The sequence below is a fragment of the Hippoglossus stenolepis genome, chromosome 19, assembly GCF_022539355.2.
Source record: "Hippoglossus stenolepis isolate QCI-W04-F060 chromosome 19, HSTE1.2, whole genome shotgun sequence".
In the NCBI taxonomy this organism is placed as follows: domain Eukaryota; kingdom Metazoa; phylum Chordata; class Actinopteri; order Pleuronectiformes; family Pleuronectidae; genus Hippoglossus; species Hippoglossus stenolepis.
In genome coordinates, this window is record NC_061501.1 from 13,837,367 (window position 1) to 13,864,492 (window position 27,126).

The following is a 27,126-nucleotide window of genomic DNA, read 5'->3' on the forward strand; positions in this document are numbered from 1 at the left end:
TCTGTCGAGGGAGAACACCTGCCCCCCCCCACAGCCACCTCGGGGTGCTGATTACCTCGCTTCAGTTTCTGAAAACACGGCAGATAACGCCAGCAGCGCTGCACTTTGGAGTTCTACGGCCTCGAGCCAGGCAGGGTGTGGAGACAAGCTAATCAGGGTTCATGGTTTGAGGATCCAAAAAGTGTGTGTTGACAATCTCAGCAGATTTGAGGAAAGTGATGCAAAATCCAATTTAGAGCAAAATAGACAATAAGGCAAATTTGGGCATGGATAGCATGTGATTGACAGCTGGTACCATCCAATGCGTTACATCTTGTTTCAAAAAGCCAAGATGCCAAACTCGAGGCTTCAAATCAGCAGCTCACAAACCAATAGGTGACATCATGGTGCGTTGCCAACCTGCAGTTATCTTATCTATTAATTATGATTTATTATTTTCTGGTGCTTGTTACCAAAGGGTTGACTGTGGAACACGAAGTCATTCTGTCTTGTGCATCATGTATCACACGATGTAGAAGAACGCCAAACTGCTGCCAAACGCTGTTACCGTTGTCAAAGTAGATGACCGTAGAGTTTCTGGAGACGCTCGGGTCAAAGTTGGCCATGAGGGGAGCGATGTACTGTGTGGCCGTCAGCATCCGATGGACCACATCGCCCGTGTAGATGAAACCTGCAGGAGGAAAAAAAACACAACATGTAACTTTCTTTACTCTTCGGAGTTTCAGGTAGATGCTCCTAAACTCTTGAAATACCGATATATATTGTGCTATGCATCACTTTTAGTGTTGTACATGCCTTGATGGAGGGTTTTCAGATGGATTCACCCTTTTGGGCACTCATAAAAACAAACATCAATCTTCCTCTCCTCCATTACCGCCTCTCCTCCGACAATAAACCCGTTATCTGATACAGTTTCCTTCAGGAGGACAACAAGCCCTCCGGTCCGGCCAAAGTTAAAAACTCATTAACCCACAACAATCGCTTCTCTCTGGCCTCGTGCTGCAGGCTGCCTCAGATACAGCAGCACAGATTAATCAGAAACAGACGGACAAATCTGAGGGGCTTTGAAAGAAGATGCTGTAAACCGAGCGAGCAGTTAAATATCATCATGGGGTTATAACACCGACCTGCTCCTGCTCTGCGTCTACCTGTGTCCTCCTTTACCCCTCTCATGTGTTTTTACTCATCATCATCCATCACAGGTGTTAATAGGAGTGAACAATCGTCACGACAACGAAAAACAGATTATGTTAACTCTCACAATTTATGCGTCCCTCCAGCGAGCCACAAATAAATGTCTGCGCCGAGATGGAAGTGCTCAGTCAACACAAACTAGAGCTGCATCATTTAGCCGCCTGTAACCGTGGTTATTGATGGACTCTGGGAAAATGGCGGTGAATGCTCAGCATTCATCACGAGGGAACAGTCTTTGCATCGAGAATCGGCGCTGATGATAACAGAATCCAGCAGCGTCTTAATTTCCCCGCTGACAACAAAGTTCAGCAGAGTCAGCTGCTGTTTGAAGATTAATTCAAGGTATGCAGAGTTTCTGTTTTTCCCTCACTCTGACTTTGCATTGATGGATAAATATCCCACAGAACAACCTGAGCACGAGGCTTCATCGTGTTTTATTCTGAACTCATTTAAGTGAATATCGTCTCTTTGATGATATTTACCTTTTGAAAAACTTTTATTCTTCTTCTTGCAACAAACAAGACTAAATTTGTCTTATTGAAAGTTGTGAGAATGTAGGATTTTTATGATAAGAGACAAGATTGTTTAAACATTTTAAAACTGATTAAAATCGTATAGCCGATCCACAAATACACGATTTTTTTGTATCAATATTAAAATGTGAGAGTAGGAATGTTTTTAGCATACATGCATAATTAACAGAATATTTAATCATGGATAGATTGATAAAGGTATTAAGGTGTAAATGATGGATGGATGATAAAACACGTACATTTGTATTTACATTTACGGGTCCAAATGATAATTAAACTAACTGGCGGCTGCTTCATATTTACTTCATATTCATCTTCTCATCCTTGCAGTTAGAATAAAAATCAGACAATGTTCAGTTCAAGATAAACACAACATATAAAGTGGCTTTCTGAGGCATAAAGGAATAAAAAACCCTGCTGAGAAAGAAAAGAGGATTTTTGAGGCCAGACCCATAAATCCCCATTTCATGTCACCATTCACCATGTCTTCTCATACAGTGGGCAGGCTATAAAAACACATCTATCACTTTGGAAACTAGGAGCAGGGCAACGCATGAGGGGAATCAATCTTCCCTCAAAGACCTCCCTTCCCAGAATTACCTCTATATGGAGCTCTCACACACACACACACACACACACACACACACACACACACACACACACACACACACACACACACACACACACACACGGGCAGCGAGTGAAAATGTGGTTTGATTCAGTTGTGTGAAGACCTCAGAGTAGAGAGCTCTACCTGGATGAGGGGGGAATGAGGTAAAGGATACAGAGCCGGAGGGCTGAATGAGTGGGGTTACCATGGTTACACTTAGTTATCCCTTCCAAAATCGTAAAAAACGCTACTGGAAAAAAAGGAAATTATACTTAAATTCCTTTTCCAGGGCTGAATGCTTTTGGTTCAAAGAGGCTCAAGCTCCAATTATAAAAAATGTGCATGGGCCTCATTGGAAACAGGCATCAGTGTAGGAAAAATCTAGTAAGTTACTGTCAATTAAAACGTTCTAGTTGTGTGAACATGACTGCAACTTACTTTTACTTTAGTTATCGGTGAATTGGTTCAGTATTTGTGTGATGAAAATATTGAAAGTTTGTGAAATAATATATAATATATAATTACAAGGTGACATCTGCATATTGTTAGAATGACAACTTCCATCTTTCGCTCTGTGATGTTGACCAAAACTACAATTTACGACACTCACCTAATCTGACACAGTGATATTTTTAATCACACAGAAATGTCCTCCAGCAGGGGAACACTCCGGGTTTAATGGGCAGTTCAGGAGCCACTTTACATCAGATAGAAGCACATTCCCTGTGTTGCATTATGGTGCATGAATGTAAAGAAGATAGAACATAAAGAGGCAGGATTGTTGAGTCTACACACACTGAATTCAAGACAGACACACACACACACACAGTGGTGGTGAGTTCACGGTCGTATGATGCTGCGACTTCACTTTCAAATCCTTTATCCGATCGTGCGGCGACACAAACGACTTCCTCCAAATCAGCCTCTATACATTCCACCTCATCTCATATTTACCCAAGGTTCGCTCCGGCACAGTTTTATCTCTCAATTGCTTTCTCTTTGTTTCGCCCACGTCAGTCGTTCTCCTTTCACTTCCACCGTCTTTATCTCCCGTCCCATCGAGACACACACACACACACATTTGTCTGGACACGCTCACAATGCCCCTGCTCTCCACCGGCAATCTCCTGAAAACACAATGCGACTTATCCGACAGTCTAAAGAAAATTACGCAGCCGCTCAATACACTAAAGAGGTGAGAGCCCCCGGGGCTGCTCAGCTGAGAGGCTATTCATTCATTATTGTGCTCAATAGAGAGGTGATTCATTCACATATAGCAGAGGGACACTGGACGGAGGAAGAGCGGGAGAACTCTGGGGGGAAAACAGATGTTCAAGGAGAGAGGACAAAGACAAAAGAGACAAAATAAAGGAGAAGAGTTTGAGGTAGTGAAAGAGAAAGAGTCCTTATGATGGTGGGATGAGTCGGATCATTCTTTCTTTGACGGGCCGTGTTTACATGTGCCGGGGTCCAAAAGTGCAGGGCCCGGGACGTCCAAGAAAAACATGAGGGAATTAACAGTCCCACTCGACTTAAGCTCCGGTTTATTGGACGTTGTGTTTGGACAACGTCTTTGTTCCTTCGTGCTGAGCTGTGTTTAATTTACAGGATATTTTCTGTTTATGGCAGATGTTCTGAGGTTCGGGAGGAGCCAGGCTGGATTTACCCAAACACACACAGCCATGTTTTTATTTGGTCTTTTAACATAGACTGTGTATAAAGATGGACGACATGATGGCGCCCCGATAGTGAGGCCGAAGTGCCTGCATAGGAAGCCAGGAACCACACCTCCTCCAGGTTAGTGGATGGGACCAAACTAAGAAGTCAAATTGTACAATAAAACTTTCTCAAAGATGTTGTCCGTCATTTAAGATAGCTCTTATAACACTGATGTATGTTTAAGTACTCATAGTATTTCAACCATCAACCATCAACCTATAATTGCCCGGAACATGTGTTCAATATCTCAAAGATGGGATTTTTTGGGGGGTTAATACTTCAAATTTGCAGTAAGGCCTGAAACGATCCTACAAATTATGTTCACGCACTACAAACACATTCTGGGGGAAAATGTAATTGCTTAGATTATGTTCATAGACGAGTGCGATGTTTTCATAACACACACAACTTGTCGAGAGGTGGTGGTCGGGGTGATGGGCGGCTCTTTGACACTGGAGCAAACACGTCTGAGTCTGTGTGTGGTTTGGTTTATGCAACAAAAACATCGGCTAAGGAGAGGTTGAGGTTTTAGTTACATTATAAAGAAGTGAACAAACGTCTCCTGCTTTATTTCACTGTTGACCTTTAACCAAGAATATCTTTCCTCAACTCGAATCAAGGGCAGCGAGAGTTTAACACATTCCTGCGAAAGTATATTATGCTTCAGCTGGATATTATAGGAAAGAATGTTTAGTATTTTTCATACAGATATTTGAAACTGGGCCAATATCCTCAGAGAAGTTTCAGGTGTTACTTAGTTTAAACTCTTAGCTGCCTGTCACAGGTCGCACATTTCTCTGAGCTACGAGCACTTTAACCAGAGACTGATGTTCTCTTCTCTGGTGTTTCAATTAAATAATTTAAAAGTGGGAAAACTGTTCGATATTTCACCATAAAGAGCCACAATTTGCGAAAATCCGGAAATAATGAAGATGATTTGTAAAGCAGAAACGTTTTCCTCTTCTATGAATCGTCTCTCGAAGATTCTAGAAGCTGCCGTATGGAATAAACGTGGATAAAGACATTATTCTCTGGGGAATGAGAAGCAATCTGACCCCATTTCCTTTCTTGTGCTCGTCTACATTTCTGCTTCGTTTCTGTGTTTGGTATCTTACGTCTTCTGCTCAAACATTTCCTGAGAAACCATTTTTAACATGATCTGATAAACATGTACAGTTTGTTGATGTTGGGGCTGTTAAGTGTGACAGCTGGCTCTGTAAACCGAATACCACAGCTGGACGCCCCGGCTGCACAGCTGGCGGGGGTCCGATTGTATTTCATCACGATCCGTGCACGCCGAGACCTTCACACATTGTTCGGCGTGTACCAGACTCACCGCGCGACCAAAAACAACCTGTCAGCTCACTGCGCGACCTGCGGTGCATTGCCAGTCACTGACAAACCCAGGAAACCTCAGTTACTGCTGTAATGGGCCGTCCACACTTTATACAGAATATTCCCTTTGTTGACATTATCCAATTTATTCTCAGCACATTCCTAGAGACATTTGAATGTTTTCTGTCTCTTATATTTATTGTCGGAGCTTCTGAGCAGCTGTAGTCTATTGAACCGACTTTGTAAAGGGATGCGTTTGTAGTGTTCAGGCACTGATGTCTGCCACAGTGTCGTTTTTAACACTATAACAGGAGCAGGGCTGCATTTAATGATTATTTTCAACATTGATCTACTTACTTACTTGGAGAAGTAACTGTCTAAATGCTTAGTCAGTTAAAAAGCCCTGAAATCTGCTCTTGGTTGGTTTAAATCTGCAGAAAGAACAAAATAAATACCTGCGTCTTATCAACACATTTTGCCTAAATTGAGCCTTTTAATGTTTATTATCGTATAAGGGAGAAAGACAGTTTCTACCGGCTTCTAATACACGTCAGTTGTTTCAAGAATCCTCCGAAATCTGACAAATTGACCTGTGACGATGAAGACGAGCAGATTTACAGTATGAACAAACCATGAGAGCGGATTTCAACCTCATATGTTTGACATGGCTGCGGGCCAACCCCATCGTTAATGTGTTTGAGGATCTGCTCCGAAACTAACTGGGGCTCCGAAAAAATAAATAAATAAATGTAATTATAACTCGCACACTCCGTTAAGAAATTATCTCCTCCTGCAGAGTTTCAGCCTAGGTAGTAAAAAGAGAAATATTTGCTGAAGTAAAAAACAGTGGCTCGCTGACAGCAATTTAAGTGGAGAGGAAAGATGGCACAGTCGGGGGGGAGGAGGAGGAGGAGGAGGAGGAAGAGCTGCTTGTGATAGTCCCTGAAATGGAGGGGCGGGAGGGATGGCGTCTCGGAGGCAAAGCCCCAGAGGCCTGCAAGACGCAGATATCTGCCTCCTCCTCCTCCTCCTCCTCCTCCTCCTCCTCCTCCTCCTCCTCCTCCTCCTCCTCGGCCTGGCCTCGCCCCTCCATCTCTGTCTGGAGGAATGCAAATTCACGCTATCTCCCCCTGTGCCCCTCATCACCGTCCTCCAGAACGACTCTGAAGCCGACTCAACTTTGGCCGTGATGGAGGATGAAGACGGAAAATGAGACAGTGATGATAATGATGATAAGAGACTCCTTATTATTCCAGTGGCAGTTTAAACGCAGCAACTGGGAAAGAGCAGAGCTTGAGCCTTTGATGTGATAATGTTGTGGTCTCGCTGTCAAGACTCAAGTGGAAAATTGTTTTGCACACTCTGGCCGACACGTCTGCTGAGTCACATGTCTAACCCCGCACACACACACATCCTCCGATACCCCCGCCCTCTTATCCGTGTCTATCAGGGAGTGCGAGACCACTTGGCAGAGGGACGATGGTTTCCAGTCGGACTGGTTTCTCCTCCAGTTAATTCTTGTGTGAAGCTGCTGAGTTCTCTGGGAGTGGTTTGTTTTTTTCTAAAATCCCCACGTCTAGCAGCCTGTCCCGTGGAGGTGAGAGCTGTAAATGATCTTGTATCAGGCTGAAGGTTTGGCTGCCAGCGAGGTGCTGGTGGTTTTGTTTCTGTGGTTTGTGCCAGACGAGGCTTTTTCAACCCAGAGTCTCGTGATTTAGTTTCCCAGAAACAACGTCTGAAGAAATAAATCATTGTTTGGTCCTGTTCAGTATTCAGTGGAGAGATCTCTTTGTACCACGGCCACGCCACACTCACAGGTACACACACACTGACACACACACACACACACACACAAATATGTGCACCACACACACTTTCTTCTCCATTTCATAAATGCCCCTGCACTCCAGACTCATTTTATAAATCTCACCACACCCCCCTCCCCCCTAAACCCTGCAGCAATAAAACCCGTCTGTGTCTAATATGCCAAGCACATACTGTATATCCAATAATAACACTAATAACTAGTATTGAGACAGCGGAGTCCAAGAACAGTGTTCACTTACCACCAGTTGCCACGGTGATTTCACGCAGGAAATGTCCGTAAAAAGGGAAATCGAAGGACAGATTGACTCTCTGTGAGGGGAGAAGCAGACAGATGACCCCGGTCAGAAGGACGGAGCAGAGAGGAGACACTTCTCATCTTCACAAAAAACTAAACAAAACACTCAAGAGGATTTAGATAAGGAAAATGTTTGAGAGAAAACACAGAATTACCACGTGTGATGGAATCAGAAACAGATTTCTTTTTTAAAACCTTCACCCTTTAGCTTTATTGTTAACATCCTCAGGAAATTAACTTTGCAGGCATTTAAGATGCAGAGCACTGGAATATGCTGTTGGAAATAATCAGCAAATATCTAATATTCCAAGGACATCTTGTAAAAAAAACTAAATACATAAACTTTATCAGACCTTCATTACTTCTTCAGAAATATGAGTGGAAAGAAAAATGCATATATTCAACTAAACATATTCAATTTTCAGTGAGTAAAGTTTCTGTTGCAACTGAAATATAAAAAACTATGTCAATTATCTTATCTTGATTCATGTTGAGTCAAGTTTCTTTACCCAAACATGGGAAAATACATATTTACATAAAAACGGTACATTTCTATTTAATGGAAGTAAGTTTCTGCCCAGGAAAGGAAACAATTGATGAAACTTTAAGAATGGCCAAAAACTCATTGAAGATGAAATACTTATGTGATATGTCTTAATAGTTGTTTTCATTTATTGATGATGGTGCAACAACTAAAGGCAGTATGGCTAAAACTAAAACTACTCATGTTAAGTCATTATTAAATACATGACGAGTCAAAATTTCAAATCTCAAAATAAAAAGAGTGAAATTTAGACACAGCACATTTATTCCTCATCATGCTTCTTGTTAAGTGATACACAAGATTACTCTTTTTAACTTTTCTAATTTTCTTGAGCAAATGTGTGGAACATGTCTGCCTGCACAGAATTTAGCATAGAAGCACGAGCGAGTACGTGTCCTGCAGGACGATCAAGGTTTTAGTCTCGTTCAGTGAAAATGTCAAAATGTAGATATATTCTTTTAAAAACGAGTCTTTGTTTTAGTATCATATAATTTATACTTTTACCATGAGTATCATTCTAAACTTTTCATCTGCGATTTTCTTGACTAATATGTTTATGAGATTTAACACATGATGAAATGGATTGTAAGACACTACGTTATTATAAACATGACTGACAACAATCTGTTCATGCACATCGCCACAAACAATGACTTATGTCTTCATTCATTTTATCCCTGGACTGAATCGTCCCCGCTGCCAGAAGACGTCACGGAGATGGACAGTCTCAGTAAACACGGAGCCATTATAATTTATCCTGGATTACGCCGAGGGGAGTAATCCTGTGGCAAACCGCAGTGAATCTCCCCGGCTATAGAGCCAATCCGGAGCTTTCACTTTGGCAGAGTCCTGTGATGAAGCTGACCTCTGCGGCTGTGTTTTGTTTTACAACCCCACTGGCCAATTTCCCCTCAGTGCCGGGGCCAAAGCTCGGGCAGAGCCAGGGAGGAGCGCCCAGGCTTCCTCCAGAGGGTTTTAATTCAGTTTCTCAGGACTCTAACCGCCACAATAATAAACTATTTGTTTAAAGCGCTGGTCTGCTGACACGGTGGGTGAAATTCAGCACAGATGGTTTTTCAACTTCTTCATCTTGCACTATTTTCCATGTACATGTACCTCCCACTGACTCTGACTTTGGCTGGTCACAGAATTGGGAAATTCACTTATTGATTAAGCCCTGAGTCAGAGAAACCTCCCACATTTCTCCTGAGCTATTTGGAAGAGACGCTTCTCCTCTTGGCCGGGACGCTCTGTGGCTAAAAAAGAATAGCTTGGCTGGAATTGTTGGGTTCGATCCATCACGACACGACTGCGAGGTGGAGGAGCAGAATGCACAATGCGGGACTCTATTCCATCTCCTCGCCAGCTATTGTTCCTCCAGAGCCTGTAAGTGCCCTGCTGCCTGTCTCCTCCATCAGCCCACTGCTGCTGCTGCTGCTGCTGCTGCTGCCTCATGTGACTTCATCAGTATTCACCTCACGTGGCTCACCTGCTTGTGCTGAGGACAGATTTTAAACTTCACTGCAGCACAGAGGCTTTTAAACTGTTCCTTCTTCTTATTATTGTTGCCGTCGGTTTTATCTGTCTTTTTAATCTCGGCGCCCACGTCACTAACTGATCCGACCGGCTCGAGAGTGCCAGTAGCCTATCACCGATCTGATTGGCGTCGTGATGCATGTGCGAGTTTGTGCATGTGTTTGTGTGGGAACAGCAGGTTTTTATTTTGGATGGGAACAAATAAAATGAAACGAATAAAAGCCGGAGTGCAGGTTTCTGTGCAGGGTGCATTTCCAGGACATTGATAACATCCACACAGAGGAGGAAAATGGCTTTAAAGTCCCATCGCAATCGTTTTCCAATGTTTCTCAACTGTGAATTCTTATTGGCCCCTTGGAGTGAGACAATAAAAGGCTGCAGACAGAAAGTTGAATCTGAGTTTAAAATGTGCTGGTACAACAATAATAGCATCATCACTGCCATACAAGGTTAGTAGCATACTAAAGTGAGTTATTATTTAAATGTACTCGTATAAGTTGATATGCAAAGTTGGAGAGTTTTAAAAACATCTCTTTGAATATGTTAAGTTTTGGATTTGGACCATGTTAGTTCAGGACTGAGGAACTCTCCTGTTGTTAAGTTTGTCCACTTACCGCCGCTTGTCTGTGTGTGTTGGACAGGATGCCGTGGATCTTCACTTTCTCCTTGTTCATGTGGTCGACGTCTACCCACAAGTCTTTGCTCATCGCCTCGGACGGCCCGTACGTTTTGGATGTGTAGTAGTTGTGATCTGTGTCCTGCTGTGAGAAAAGACAAGCAGAGGGACGTGATGAGGGACAGGGTGGAGGCTGCTGTGAGTCTGTTGCTTCACTGTACCGAACACAGCGTATGGACCATAAACAAATATTCACGAGGCGACATCCTGCAGCTTATCGTTCCACTAAGCTGCTCTAAGCCAAAATCAAACTCAAAGCTACTCATTATTTTAATGTAAACCTCGACACAAACAGACGTGGTGTTGAAAATCAGTAACACGGTGTTTCTCGAACCGATTAATCAGATGAAACAACAATACGTTTCATTCGCGGTTGTTTCTTTATCCTTTTATTCATCTCTATGGTGTTAATTAGCGCACAGGAAGAGGTTTTAACGTCTCCTAATCAAATCCAGAAAAACAAACAAAAAAACAAGAAGCCAATCAACTTCTTCCTCTGTAAAAAAAAGCCCGAGCAGACAGCGGAGTCAGCAGCGGATTTTTATAACAGAAACATTGGTGGACTTTATGAGCCACGTGGGAGACGCCTGTCTGCTTTTATGTTTCCTGCACAGAATGAAAGGAAGAAGGAGCGCTTGTGTCCTCGGCCTCTTATTGCTCGTCTCCCTCTGGGTCTAATGAGACACCTTACAGCTCGGGCTTTTATCTGAAACATTGTTAAAGTTAATGTTTTGCTGGGTGGGCAGCGTGCAGACCGTGCAGCCGGGGGGGAAGCAAACACTGCGTCTGGCTGTGATCTCGCTAATACGAACTCACACAGCTCCGAGGATACTTTGATCTCCTGCGTTATTCTGAGCGACAGCACTTTGCATGTCAAAAGGCCACGAGACGAGCGTTAATTAAAGCACAATCCTTCTCCACTCGGTTTGTTTTGCTCTAGAGATTCATATTTCCCCTCTGAGGGGTAAAAATCGAATACCTCCGCTCGCTATTCAGCCTGGGATATAAAACGCAGAGATCGAGTTCCAGGCTTAGCCGATCCTCCCAGGGACGGATAGGCATCGAAATCCCAAATGGAGTTCAGCCATGTTGGTGGTGTTACACTGATTCATTTGTAGATTTAAACAAACATTGCCAGGAGCCTTTCATTGCAGATTTAAGTTTAGACAAATCGTGTCAGGGCAAACCTGACTCAGCACATTACTTTCAGCAAAGAAAACAAGGGAGCTTGTAAAAAAACAAACAAAAAAAAACCAGACAGAAACGCGAGGCTGCCTGCTAATCAGCTCAAGCTGCTTTTGGTCGTGTGGAGAAGGATGGAGGGAGAAGCAGGCTCCTCGGAGGCGAGAGGGGCCAGCTGGCGCTTCCTTCACCTCGAGGGGACGGAGGGAGGATGGGCAGGGCGCCATCGTCCAGCTGGGTGGAGGTGGACGTGAAGCTGTGAGGGCTTTTGAAGAGCGGAGCAAACGGAGGACAGGGAGCACGACCACAGAAACTCACACACGAACACAAATACACACCGAGAGGTTTGGTGGACGGTCGAAAAACGGTGTCTTTGGATCAGGTGCCGCAAAGTTTATGCTTGATGATGATGTATGAAAACAAACACTGTGTGAGATTTGCTCAGAATATGTTAAAAAGGCAGAGGACACAGAGACTTAAATTCAGATTCAAAAATCGGACTTGCACTCAAATCCCAGTGGGTTTTTACTCCGTTAAGTTACAGGCCACTTTAATACCAACACTAAACTGGTGCACTGAGCTCTCCTGGGTTGAACCCCTGAATCTCAGCTCAGTGTTCAGTGAATCATATTGTACGTTTGGCACCGAGCCCATTTAAAACTGCATGTACAGCTCTTTGGCAGTGGTACTAATCTCTGTTCTGCCCGAAAATCTGTACATCTACATCTCGATGTGTTCGGGTGAACATCAGCTGTGCCTGACATGAAGCTACATGTCGCTGGGACAAAAGGTACAGGTCGGCTTTAGGTAAAAGGTTGTAAACACGGCATGAACTCGTGCTCCAAGGTGAAAATGTGACGTCCACAATTTGAGTCTATATAAAAAGATTTAGTATTTCATTGTATCTGTCTTATTTGGAATTGAAAACAAAGCATCTATATGTATTTTATACATTTTTGAAACGTGGATTTTATGCCATTTGAAATCTATTTTTAAGTTATAAAAATATGTAAAAGTTTTAGCAAAAGATTTAACAAATTTGCACCACTATGTTTTTCTTGTAATGTGTAAAATCAGCAAAAGGAAATCAACCTTTCTAAAAAACTGAATTTTGCAGAAATTAAAAATTCAAATGCTACTGCAAACACACATTCTAGTAATAAAAATCTACTTCATAAAAACAGAGCAGCCATTTTCAGCCCGTTTTTAGTCTCTTATGAATTCATACTGTACTGTCTTGTAGAAGTATGTCAAATGGATTTTCATTCCATATAAGACACATAAACAACTTTAGTCCATTCTCGGAGGAGAAGGGGAAACGCCTGAGCTGCACGGCAACATTCAGGAGACTAATGAAAGATGGACAGATGATGAGGAGACAGAGAAGGACGAGAGAAGTGTAACCCTGACACTGACACAGGGGGGAACTCCTGCTGTATCTGCATCTGTCCGTCATAAGCTCAGAGACTGGACGAGGGGAAGGAGGAGACTGAAGCTGCTGAAGTTTATGGATCATATTCCGTCTCCTGAGGCCAAAAACTAACTGTAAAGATTCGCCCAGTGTTCAAAACCCACATTCACTCTCATCTCTGAGGCGTTTACTCAAGCTGCCCACCACATTAATATTACATCACACTGAGATCTGAATGTCTGGAGCCAACATGTTTTCACATCTAAATGCTTCTCCAACACAGGAGAGGTGCAAAATTAAATGAATGTATCTCTTCGCCTCCACACAGTTATTCTGTGTGTTTTCCTCAGGGGAGGTGTGAAGTGTGTGTTAAAGCTGCAGTCGGCGAGGTCGCCGTGGTTGTGACTCACTGATTCCCGTCAGGAAAATAAAGGAATATTACACTGAAAACTTTAATCCCCGTCAACCGCAGCTATGTCTCCGCTCCTGAGAAAACAAAACTTCATGTAGACACAAGGACTTGAGCTTCAGATAAATGTTCCAATGTGTCGGGATTCAGCTGCTTGTCAGCCAGCCATCATTTCCCAAAGACAACACACACACACACACGTAGACACACACAGGGAGCCGAGTACACAGCTAAATCAGATTACTAATACGCCATCACTCTGATGGAATTCAATGGTGAAACCAATGTGTAACATGAAAACAAATACTGGTCTGAGCCGCACAACACTATTCCTGATTACTGTTAACTGGTAAAATACACTGGTACAAACTACTTTACAAATACAAACTAAGTATTTATGAAATCCAGAATGTTGGACCTGGTCGAAACGGGCCCGAGGAAAACTAGAGCTGATCCAAAATGTGGACAATCTGAGCAGACGGAGAAGCAGGCAGGGGTATGATGTTCCATCCAATATCTGTTCATCTCTTATTTATTTCCCCAGTTATTTATTTCTAAAAAGACAGAAAATGTCCATCAGACTCTCTCTTATTACAAGGATGTGTCCTTGAATGTTGTTTTGTCCAACCAACAGCCCAAAAGACCTGAGGATATACTCATCTCAAAACATGTTCCCTGAATCAATAATCTAAATAGATGCAGATTAAGTTTCTGAGGTTTGAGGAATCAAATGACTGGACAGGATTTTGAAAAAATAAAAATATGGAGAAGAAGAATCTAGTCTATGATTTAAACCTTTTCCTGCTCTGCGGTCGTTTATCTCCTGAATTGGATTTACAGTCTTATGATTTAGACACAAGTTGTGCTTCTGTTTTACTTAAAAATGATGTTCAGGAACAAAGTTAGTGCTACACTATAAATCCCCATATCACTATGTTCGCTGTTTTTGTTCAACTGAAGAAATGCCTGCGCTCAAACATGTTGTCTGACCAACTGAGAAAAGACTACAACCCTCCTGCTACAAGACGACGCTCAGTCAGAGAGTTAAAAACTAAACAACCCGGACGCACAATGACATTTTACCAACATGAGTTCCTGTGCAGAGCAGCTCCGCAGTGTAGTCGCTCCATGAGACGGTTTGGACTCTGAGTTAAAACAACATAAAGGGAGTGAGCGTCGTTTCCAAACACGCTGCCTTCTGGGAATCTTTTGGTAAACTAGACAAACAGAGACACAAAACAAATAAAAGGAAAAGACTCATTTGCATTCACTGTAGGTTTGGAACACGGAGAGTGTTAAGTGTAAAAGTAGCAGTGGGAATCTAGTGAAGTAATGAAAATTAGCGAGGCGAGCAGCTCTCCCTGAAGAAATGCACGAATCAACAGGGAACGCAGCAAAGCATGCAGAACAGAAAAGAGTAGAGTAGAATAGAAGAGAAATTAGACATGCAACTTCTGAAAATGGTGCAAGTTTATAAAAAACAACAAGTTTAACATCTGGCCAGATACAACCAATGAATATGTGATAAATAAACTCACTTTTTTTGTTTAGCAGAGACGGACAAAGCCATGGGTTAGGTGAAAATGACGCAATTAAAAAGGCGACCAAAATTAATTATTACTGTTACCCGGAGCTGGATAGTGGATTTTTCTAGGTCTGAACATTGTAAGTACACAAGTCAACACAATATATAGGCTTTGTTGTTTTATGACATTTTAATGACGAATTGTTACATATATCTTTGACAGTGATGTGAATATACGGTATATGTCAATATATCTTAAAATAAACTATTCCTGAGTCAATTCCTTCTACGTTTGATGCCACATGCTGCATGTAACCCCCTCAAAAGAGCCTCCTGAGCTGTAAAGTCTCCACACATCCACGTCCAATAAAAACTATCTGCCATAAACCACCCCCTTATTACTCCACATCAAAACAAGCTATACAAACAGCAGCAGCAGCAGCAGCACCCGGGAGATGGAGAGACCCCCCCCAAACACTAGTATACTGTGCTTTTATTGGCAACCTGACATCCTGTCTGACATTGTGGTGACATTATCAGGACCGACAGTGTTTGGAAAATGACACCATCAAATGTTGACATCATCTCAGAGGGAACATGAGGAGTTACGCGTCCGTCTCAGCTTCACTTTCCACGCGATGCCGGCTCTGACAAAGGAGCAGTCTGTGCAATTTATCATCCGCGTCGCTGCCCCCCGCACGTGTGTCTGTGTGGTTTTTTATTTATACTCCTAATAAAAGATAAGATTTGAAATGTCGCCACCTAACAGCTGGAGCCAGCTCTAAAGTAGATCTTGTAGAACCTGCGGTCGTAACCCTCGCGCCGGCTCGCTTGGTATGCAGGTGGTTTCCCCGCAGTGAGCAGGTGTTGACATAGAAAATCGGATTGGATGTGGGGGGGTTCCAGCGATGAAAGATGAAAATATGACCCCGGACGTCCAGTTCAAGTCAAACGTCTAAATATTTAAGAGGGTTTTAGAGCAACAAAAGTAGTACAAAGAGTGTTTTGACACTAAGAGACAGGATTTTATTATTCATCCAGTGTTTCAATGATCACGTGGTCGTGCACCAATGATGAAATCGGCAGGAAATACGCTTGCATGTATTTGAGAGGCAAATGCAGAGCAATAGCTGAGCCGGGTTCAATCTGTTCGCCATAAAAATCCTGCTTTTCTCTTCCATAGAACTGTGCATCTGCATCTGAGCTGTGCCAAGACAACGGTTTCGTTACGATTGCGACAACTGAAATTGATAAAGTTCCCTCCAGCAGCAGAATGTTTTTTACTTTGATATAGAGGTATTAAAGAAATACATTCAAAAGGTGTATAAGCCTAGTGTAGGTGGCCTAATTTTAGAGGCACATACCACATTATGTCCATGCTTTCACCCACAGACTGTAGATCAAGATGGAAGAGGAGTCTCCACTTCCGCTCAGCTGTCAATCAAGACATTTCACCCCATTTTTACAGCATCAATCTAATTCAAACCAAACTTCCTGGAAAACAACTTGACAGGTAAACAACAATAAAACCTTTCCAAAATCTCAGAAACCATCATTGAGAAAAAGGTATTTAAAGTTTAGTCTGGTCCTTGTCCCATCTGCTAATAAGGAGAAGGCAGGGTTTATGACCTTTACTACTGCCAGCCACCAGGGGGAGATCAAGATGATTTTTGGTGCAGCGTTTGGGAGCCATTATGTCTTCCATCTTTTATAGACAGTCTGTGGTTTCACACATTGCAGAAGTGTAATCGGTAAATGACGCACATAGTCTCGTACGACTTCCTCAGTTGCACTTTGAGTGAAAACAAAATACAAAAACACAATCGTTGCACAAACTTCCCCTCGCTGAATAAAAGACACAGGAGATTTTGGGACAATGACCTGATCCCCCAGTTTGTTCCAACTTTACTCTTCCTCACACTGACCTGAAAACACCTGGAGCCGAGGTGATCGATCTGGGTTAATGATCCAGAGAGAGAGTCACAGTCCTCGTGGACGTCAGACAGTCTGTTGTTAAGGCCACTGTGATAAACCCACATGTTGAAGTGAGATCAATTTGTTGTTTAAGATTATGGCTCTGGCGCCACTGGACTTAACCAAATGCTGATCTCAAGAAAATAAAATTAAGATCACAAGGAGAACAAATGAGAAGAGTTTGATCCGCCTTTAACAGCAGCATTGTTAAAACAGCTGTTCCTTATTGCATCTCTGTACATTTGTGTTTTTCTTACGCCCTCGTTCTCAAAGTTTTGTTTCCTGTCCATAATTCGGGACTCCGCCCCCTAGTGTTCAACGCAATGAGATGCATTGCTTTAACAGATAACAGACGCTACAGCAAAAAGTGCATCTGTCGGAAATCCACCTCGAAAGGTCCATTTTTCCAACATACATTCCTGACTGAGAGATACCGGGGGGGGGGAGGTCCCAGACACATTAGGGATCACGGAGGTAGGAATGAAAACACCTCCGATTGACTCCATACGGACACAAAGCTGAGACCAAATGAGGCCTTATTCTAAATAACTGCTACTACACATGAAGAAAGTTCAGACTATATCTAACTGAGACTATGGGAAACACTGAAATAATAGAATCAGAGTTTTTCCCTGACAGGAAATATGGTGGCAGATCACTAAAGCTGCAGCAGACAAAGCAGGTTGATGGGAAGCAGGTGTGCCAGCCAGGACATAAATTGTGACACACAATAACTCCTGGAATGTGTTTCCCATCACAGATTGATGATGTATGGCTTTGTGGCAGCATCTGAGGGCGGATCTCGTCTTAAAGAGGAAAAAATGGTTCCTCCGCTCTGCTCTCCGTCCCCGAGTTTAAGCTCCTTCAATAAAGAAGAGACAGACTTTGAAACCATTCAGCTCAGCACCGGATGGAGGATTTCACCTCAGTGCCTCCGCTGTCGGAGAAATGAAGAATTCTCTTGTGTCAACAAAGTGGTGGAAGGTAAGGGAGTTAGTGTGTGTGTGTGTGTGTGTGTGTGTGTGTGTGTGTGTGTGTGTGTGTGTGTGTGTGTGTGTGTGTGTGTGTGTGTGTGTGTGTGTAATGACAGGAGGAATGACAGGGTGTTTGTGCTGTCGACTGCTTCTCCGTTCGGCAACAACAAATGAGCATCCGACAAAGAAAACCACGAGGAAGGATAATCTCCTGGTTGTGTGTGCACTCGTTTTTTGTTCCCTCTTTAGGACTTTTTCCAGCACAAACACCGACCTTGTCAGGACCAGGTGACCTCGTGGGGACCAAAGCTCAGTTCTGAGCTCCTGGTTGAGGTCGGGGTAAGATGTTGTGGGTAGGTTAGGGTTACACATGAATCGATCATGGTTAAGGTAGGGGATAAGGTTTTGGTTAGGCCCGTGCAAGGAGCAATAAGGATAGTTGTGTGTGTGTGTGTGTGTCATGTCAGGATGTCCGTGCCGTGCATTAAGCAACAACAAACGAGCATCACAGAAGGAGAACGATAAGGGAGGATGTGTTTGTGTTAGTGTGTGTGTGTCATCTTAAGTGGAATGCGTTGATGAATTAGCACAAGTGTGGTGCTGACACTTGTGTCTACACATAAAGGCGTGTGTGAAGTTTGAAGACGTGTGTGTGTGTGTGTGTGTGTGTGTGTGTGTGTTTACGGCTCATGATCAAAGCTCCCTCCCTCCTCGCTGAGAGACTGTGAACCTGAGATGATTAGAAGCCGCAGGAAAATTTAACGAGCTGTCTAAGCCCGGGCCGCCGCCGCCGCCACCGCCGCCACCGCCGCCATCATTTTGACTGAATGCCTCCACGCCGTGCGCCGACCGAGGAGCCACAGCAAGGCGGCGCGGGTTATGCCTTTCATTTACATACATTCACAAACACAGGCTGAACCCAAAGCATAAATCTCCAGCAGGTCCACTAACCACTCGGAACTGAAAGAGGCAGAGTTAATTTCCTGTTCTGGTCTCTCCAAGGTCACGTTTAAGAGGATCCAGACTCGCAGAAGGTAGATGAGCACCTGAGGGCGGAGCTTCGTTTTTGATATACAATATTACTCCTCAGGCCCCAGGGCCCCTGCCAGTCTTCTTTTTCCATTACTAAACATTCAGCCTTCTAAAGAGATTTATAATTGCTCCAGGGAAGGAGTAGACTTTCACACACATCCATATTAGTAAAAACAAGTCGCGTATATGAGAGCAGAGTTGCAATTACGACGTGGATGTTAATAACACCATTTAAGATTCGGTAATTACAGAAGCTCTGATAAGTCAATCAAGCAGCGTCTCTTCACTTCAGTGGGAGGACCTTGGGTGTGTATAGCTGCTAATGAAGCCAAATTACACAATTAACTGTTGTGCTCTGGAGGTTTCCCACAGTGTTGCACTTCCATATGTTCGAGGAACTTGCAAGAACCGGAATAAAAGATAAACTGGGTGCAGCTTTCTGAAATGCAATCCGAGTCTTTCATGAAACACTCCCGAGTCCACGCCTTCCGTTTGTATTTCAGGATTTGATGTGAAGCTCCTCCACATTACAAAAATGTTTTAATCTCGTGCAGAGTACTGTTTTGTCTCTGATCCGTCGCACAGCCTCCGCATGAACCAACACGTACCTCGATCTGGGAGCTGTTGTCTCTCTCCTCTGCGGAGAGCAGGCCTGGGAACCCCTCGGGCTCCTCCTGCTCCGGGTCCGGGTCCTGGTCCTGGTCCTGCTCCTGACTGGCCCTGTTGCTGTCCATGTTCCGAGGTTTCGGGGGAACCCGTCTCCTCCACCTGTGGCTGTACAGCTTCACGTCGGCCGCTGCGTCCTCATTCCCCGCCAGCCCCTCCACATACGAGTAAAAGACACCTGAGGGGAAAAAGAAGGAGAAAGTCAGTGTATGGTCCATCGCTGAATCAGCATGAAGCTGTAATTTCATGGTGATAAACGTACCACAGGAAGTCACATATTTATTATAATTGGTGTAATAATACAGCATGCTTCATTTAATTCGATTTTAAACTATTGAACCCTGTGTTAGTCAAAAAGGAAATCTGGTGATTTGTGAACATACCATAGAGTGAGTTGTGCGTGCACAATAATTACACGGCACAATGTCTTTACTTTCACTTCAGGCACTAGTCAAAGTCACAGAGGCGGCAACTCCTCGAGCCATTAATCTTGTGCCGCTCGCTCATAATTCACTGTCTGTGCAGACTTTCTCTCGTTGCTTTGGGGAGAAATCTCTCTCCGGCTGAACCAGACGAGCGTTAGGAATGACTCAGCAGCCGTGACACAGACCAGCAGACCACAGTCCCACTCGTTCATCCCCCATCCCCGAGTCGGAGCCGAGACGCTGGTGGCAGGTGAGAAATGGCGCTTTGTGTTAATGTAAACACCGACTTGGTTAACTGAGCCGGAGACGGACTGCGAGATAATACGCAAAATGTGCTGCGTTGGTGTAAGTAATAGTTTCCTGAAATGAAAATGAGTCAGAATGAGGAAGAAAAACAACCCTCAGCAGAGGTCCTCAAGACCTTTTTACTGCGACTGAGTGGAGGTTATGATCGACGCTGCTGATTTGAATCACTGTGTTCAGCTCAAATCATTTATTTACCTGTAGCTAAGCAATCACGTCACCACTGCTCTTAAAGATTCACCTTAAACTCCCTGTTTACCTGCTTTGACCTTTGCCTGAGAGGTTTTGTTTTCGCCACCATCCATTTGTTTGTTGACTACAGATTGGATTTCAATGAAACCTCAAAGGATGGGACCTGAGCCCAGAAAGAACCCATTCAATTTTGGTGAGTATTTTATACAAAGGGGCAGATCCTGGAAATGTTTTTCACTCTTTAACATTGCAATAGTTATTTTTCCAAATCTATGAGTTTGTGTAATTTGGTGCAGCTTGCTTGAATTGAAGGGAACAGCCTTGGTGAAGTATGCGTTCCACTGAGGGCCATGTTAGTTTGAATACTTTGGAATAGTTTGTCGCATAAGTTCATTTTTTGCAAATGGTTGGTTTATTATGTCCACAATAAAAAGCAAGGCCGACATTTTAAAATGCTTTCACTCTTTTCCAAATTCCACTTGGGTTGAAAAATGTCAGTCCAGCAAAAACAAGAAGATAAAAGATGAATTTTCAGATTTTGTTGACACATGGAGCTGATTTATTTTTTTACTGATGACTCAACCTGCATGTTTCTGCCAATGGATTTTCTTTTAAGAGGGAGGAAATGCTTTTAATAACGTTTGTTACAGCTCAAAATTACACAAAATGAGTTTTGGCAAGTAACCGTCAACGTAAACATAACGTTTGTTTGCTCGTAAGAAAAACTGCACAGTGCACGTTCGTTTCTTTTGGTTGAGTAAGGTCAATAAAAGCAGGAATGATCGTGTGGATTTCACTCAGCTCAACACAATTCGGCTTTTTATCAGGAAAACATAAATGTTTATCATGGCAAAGCAATTTCCAGCCATCAATGAGGAAATGAAAGGCTAAAGATTCTCCACTTGCTTTGATGGGTTCCTCTTCATCACCTGGACCAGAATCTCACAAAGGTATATTCATGTGTTGGACAGCAGATTCGTTTCCCTGCCTTGAGGCTAATGCTCTGCATGCTCAGATAAGCTCCTGTTGCCCATGATCCTAATTGGACGAAACAGCTAAATGCAATTAGTAATAAACTTCATTTTTATAGCAGTACTCCAAATGCAAAGTTTACAGACTGCTTGCATTTGCGATGTAATTTATTTCTGCTTTAGGACCGAAAAAACTGCTGATTCACTGTTATACCTCTGTTCCTTCTTTTAACAGGAGAGGGAGGTCACTGGGTTTAGATCGCAGGGCACATTTTCCTCCTTTTTCCCCCACTGCCTCTTTTCTCTCACGGTCACATTTGGTTCTCCTTGTCCTCCTCTCTCCTCCTCCTCTTTCTGGGCATCTGACCAGTGGTTCTCAGGAGGGGAGAAAGGGCACCGTGAGAGCAAGTAGAGAGGCTTAAGATGCTAATTCACCCAAAGTGGAGGCTGACAGATTCACTTTATAATGGGAATTGGCAACGACAGAAACAAAAGGGGACAATCTGTGCGGAGCAGAAGGTGCAGGGACGAGTGTAAAAGACGACAGGGACGAATGGAGAGAATCGTTTTTTTGAGCCATCATCTCCGACCTCCATGAAAGACATATTATTGAATATTTTATGTTGGTTTTTTTGTTGCATTTTCTGTATTTCTGAGTTAATTCTTTGAATGTGGATCATTTAGACATCAGAAGCTAGATGTTCTTCACCAATAACCCTTTTTGTCCACTACAAGAGCGCAGGACATGATATCAATCAGTCGGTTCCTCAAGCACCTTGGCCGTGAGGAAAGTAAACACCATGAAATCGAATAACGTTCCTGTTTATACCATTTAAAGCCCTTTAACACTGATGAAGTCTGTGAGGGTTCAGGGCTCAAGTCCTTGGGGGCAGACATTGGGATTCAGCCTTTATCTCCGGCCTTATACTTCCCAACACTCACTCTATTCCTAATGGTCCTTAGTCGCATCCATGTGAACAAAATATCCCAGTCAAACTTCCTGTTGTATACTCTAATCCAAGAGGCACCTTCACATTCCGTTCCACTGACACATAAACATCTATTTTCCCCCCTAAAGGATCTTTGTCGGCTCCTTAATATACGGTGGAAAGCTGGCAAACAGCGGATACTTTAAAATGCACCATGACCACGACATAGGGGCCTTGAATAAATGGCTGCTCTTTTCCCAGCATGCTCCTCTGAGAACAGTCATCCCGAGCCCCCTCATGCACATGCACCTGCATTTCTCTTGTGTACAGCACAGCTCTGACTCAGGGACAGCAGAATATGTTATTATCCAGGGGAAACGCAGGGTCTTTTGTGGAACGTCGCCCTGAGGGACACCTAAAATAACCCCCCCATCAGGACAAGGCTTCTCCTCCGTGCAGGACTTTTCCTCGCCTTTTGTGCGGAAAGAACCCCCCCTCTCCTCCCTTTTCCCTCAGTGCCTCTGAAAGCCCACCACATACCTTCACCATGACTCTGTCAGGCAGCCTTGTTGGCCGGCTCACGCCTGTCAACACCTCGGATTCACAAACACCACAGGGACTGTAATGTGGTTGCACCTAAAACCTTTCAAGAACGTTCAGGAGGTCATAAAACCGCGGAATAAAAGGTGCTGTCCGCAACACTTCTTTCAGTCAGTTTCCGCTCCTTTCCACCCCCCGGTTTTCTCTCTTGGTTCCCACCTGACAGGAGACCACCACACATGACTGGCTGAGGAGGAGGAGGAGGAGGAGGAGGAGGAATGGGAACGCTTCATTGCGATTTCTTCAGAAAAACAGGATAAAAGAATGAGTCACATCCCGGTTCCATAGCCTTTCTATCTCTGGGTGTCAGAGTGCTTAATGTAGTGCCCACTGAAAGCTGCTTTATCAGTACGACCAGCAGACCCTTCCAGGCACCACAGAGCTGAGTCTTTCTCTCTGGGTGTGAAACAGTCGACTCTTTGCCAATCACCTCACCGGGGTCAACGCAGATTAAGTCGCTGTAACTGTTGCTGAAGCTCCCACATCGTTCAGGAACTGTGCAAATTTTCACTTGAATACAACAGAAAGGATCATTTCGGTGATGGATGGTGGAACGCCACTCAACACAATTAGACGGTGTCTCTCCAGGTCGTGAGAGGAGAAAATTGCCATCTTTCCATTCCGTCTTTTTCATTAGCTTAAGATTCATCTGGGACATTTGTCAGGAGAAGCACTCTATCACTTTGTCACGCACACATTTGAGGGGGTTACTCAGGTCACTTATTGGTTTCCCTCGCAATCAAGTAAAAAACGATTTGAAGTCATGGCTGAAGACAAAACATCTGAGGTCTAAAAGTGAAATCACATTTATACAAAATGGCCTTTGTCTGGTCTTTAAACATGAGTAACACTGATGGAAATTTAGTGTGTCGAATATTAGAAAATATTGCTTTGTCCCAATTGAAAGATTTCCCAGAGACCAATGCTATGACCTCTCAGATGAATAGCCTTAAACAAAAAAAATATCACATTCAGAATAATGTAACCTTTAACTATTCACATTTTACAACCTGAAAACACAGATTGACATTTCTAAATGGATAATTTCATAAAATAAATAATGTATAAAAATAAATAATTTGATACAAAATGCAAATAATTGATTCGTTTTGCAGATTCATCCTGGTGCTGAACGACAAAAATATAAATAAAAAGTCAACAGATCTCCTATGACCAGAGGAACAATGTGTGTTTGACACCGACAAGCCAAATTATGCACGGGGTCACCTCAGCTCAAGAGCCGTGACGACAGGGAGTGAGAAACACTGAAGCCCTGACAGAGTGTTATCAGCCATGATGCTGAAATGAAGCAGCAGTGACAGATAAGACAAATCATTCAATTTAACCAACGAGTTAATAAACTGGCTTTAATAGGAGTTAATGTTTGATCTTCTGTCAAACAAGAGTTAAACAAGCTTCTCCATCTCTTATGTGTTGATAGATTGAGTTGATAACACACAGCAAATAACCTGCACAACAACTCGTGCTTCATTTTCATATTAATTGAATATTCTAAATGCAAAGCACGTTTGACAACAAGTCAACCGACGGCAGAGCTTTCAAAACGTAACAATGAAAAGTTCTGCTGCAGAGTCCACGCAAATCCCAGACGTCTGTGTAAAGATTGTTATGCAGAGCGAGGTGTGCGTCTCTAACCTGCCGTGGCTCGCTTTTTTACACATCCTCTCTTAAAAATCGCAGCCTGTCATTAAGCAAGCACATAAAGCCGAAGAGCTGACTGCAGGAGAAAGTTAAACGCAGGTAGCCAGAGAGGCGGCACCTGCAGAGCAGATCCAGCCTCAGACGATGAGCAGCGCGATATGAGAGGAGAACTTAAATCACAGTGGATGCATCTAAATCTCACATAAGCAGTACATGAGACGAGTTGAGACGTGAATTTAAATAGTGCACAGCACGGAAGACGGGGCCGTGCACGAGAACAACACGCTCACAAAGCCTGAAAAAATTCAACGATATCCAGCTTTCCCTGCGAAAATGGAAGGCAGCCTCCCCTCGGGAGAGAGAGGCATCAAGTGTGTGTCCTGCCTGTCACGAACGCTCCATTACACCAGAGATTTGTTTTGCCAACAATTAGTCACATCTTTCCAAGTCAAAGCGCTAGAACACACACTTCCCCCCCGAGGTTCAGATGAGGAGAGCAGATACAGAGGCAGGAGGGGGCTTCTGTATTTTGCTGAAACCTGCTTGCTGAAGATCTTGTGTTGCAGATATCAGATTACAATGTCTACAATGCTGATGTCTCAAAGCCTTTGACCCACTTTTGCTGATACGCTTGTCAAAGCCCTGCACAATAAACTTCATCAGAAAAGGTTCCCGGCAACACCCGAGTGACAAAATGAGGAACTAAATCACCTCGAACCTACACGGTTAAAAGGAAAAAACCTGTGTGTGCTGAGCAGCTGCTGTTGCATATCAACCAAATTAGAAAAAAAGAGCCATGCATGAAAGCAGCGCTATAAATAAAAGCCAATCTCTGAGCTCTCAAAGTGTGAATTACATCTGCAGAGCACGAGAGGTGGAAGGAATTCATTTGAAGCAAACTAATGTGGCGTTCGCTCGGGTCCATGAGGAGGACAGGTGTCAGAGCTGGATGTGAGAGGAAGGAAGGAGGCCGGAGGGGAAAAAGACTGAGAGGGCAAATTAGGAAGTAGAGAGCGTCTGGCATCAGGTCCGCTGGTTTTTAATCAAGGCTTTAACCTTGAGGAACCTAATTGCTCTTTAAACGGGCTCCAAAGAGAATCGCTAATTTCCCTTTCGAGTGTCAGCTCAAAACATCTAAATAACCCTGGACACAGAACCCAAGCAGGCTCGGCCACAAAGCACCAGAAACACAGCCGAGCACAGAGCGTCTGACCTCAAAACACAGGGTTTAAAGTGCCGGAGTTAACCATCACGGAGTCTGCAGTCACCGCCGTGGCTTTCCTTATGTAATTGGTGGTTGACGTTGGTCAGCGCAGTAAATTTATCTAAAAAAAAAAGCTTTGACAGCCACGGAGAGCTGCAGGCACTCAGGAGACAGCGGGATTACAAAGACAGGAGCGCTTCCCGAGTGACACGGGCGTTTAGGAATTCAGGATTCCAGTCAGGCGCAGTGTCGTGTCTCATATTTCAGCAGATTGAGTGATGGACTGGAGCACGATGAAGAACTGCTGCTGGCCCTCATTCCACTTTTCAACTTTGTTTGCGAGCGAGCAGCGCGGCTCAGGAGCCCTGAGGTCTTGAGTTGCTCTGCCCACGAGGGAGCACGGGGGCCTGTCAGGAAATGTACGACCGCACTCTGGACCTCATGTAACAGATTATTTCTCCTCCCTCCAGCACGGACCATTACCTGTGCTGATATAACTGTATTCTCACAGGTCAGCAGCAAGCTACGGACAAAACCGTCACCAATCTTCGCACGGAAAAAGAACTCAGCATCTCTCGCTCCGCCTGAATCTGTCCATGAAAACAAGAAATCCATCCTTTCACTGTTCCCACAGTTCTCTTGGTGCTTGCTTAACAGACCCGAAAATTGGAAATGGTCACAGCTGCACCGGTGAATAGAGCGGGATAGGCAGGACAAAGGCCTGCACTTTTATTCTGATACGCCACATCACAAACAACGGCCTCACCTTAATCCTGCGGGTTCACACAGTGAATAGATCTTGAAACATACTTGATACAATAATCACTGTTTTTGTCAATTTATCCTCGAAAACTCTGAGGAATCTGTACCTACGGAAAAAAGGAGACAGGAAGATTTTCCTTTTGAGAATAACAATTTCAAGAATAAACTAGAAATGTTACACAGAATAAAGTCAAACTAAATCAGATTTAAATTCTGTCTATTCTCTATATTTTGACTTCAATCTTGAAATGCAAATTGGAAAAATAAACTTTTCCCCCTTTACCTGACCCTGGTGCTCGTCTGTAGTTACCACACCTGGGATTAATATCTCTGCATGTATCTAAAAACTCCAGATGATTTGGCTTCAACAACTAAATATATAATCTGTCGGAAAAACAATAAAAACTGAACATTTCATCAAAGTCAGTTTCCTACAGTGTCTACATGGGAATAAAAAAAGCCAGAACGGACTGAAACAGTCGTAAACATTTCCACGGAGATGATAAAGAGCTGGTGAAACCTACTCTACAGTATTTTCCGGTACTTGGCGGAACAAGAGCTCCTCGCTCAAAAGCCTTTCTCACAGCAGACATCTTAACTTGTAGGAAAAGCACAGGTGCCATGTTAACGTTAACA

General features: G+C 43.6%; 1 protein-coding gene across 2 annotated transcripts in view; it reads right to left on the reverse strand.

The window, feature by feature from the left end:
• The window catches only part of plxdc2b (plexin domain containing 2b), a 73,734-nt gene that overhangs the window by 23,147 nt on the left and 23,461 nt on the right, over positions 1–27,126 (reverse strand). Inside the window, exons 2-5 of one of the 2 annotated variants that reach the window (XM_035142143.2) lie at positions 19,385–19,620; positions 10,208–10,351; positions 7,458–7,527; positions 548–670 (exon numbers count right to left, since the gene is read on the reverse strand). In XM_035142143.2, coding sequence (XP_034998034.1) covers positions 548–670; positions 7,458–7,527; positions 10,208–10,351; positions 19,385–19,620 — 573 coding nt within the window. Of the gene's footprint in view, positions 1–547; positions 671–7,457; positions 7,528–10,207; positions 10,355–19,384; positions 19,621–27,126 lie in introns of both variants that reach the window. The other variant, XM_035142140.2, reaches the window with a different exon arrangement.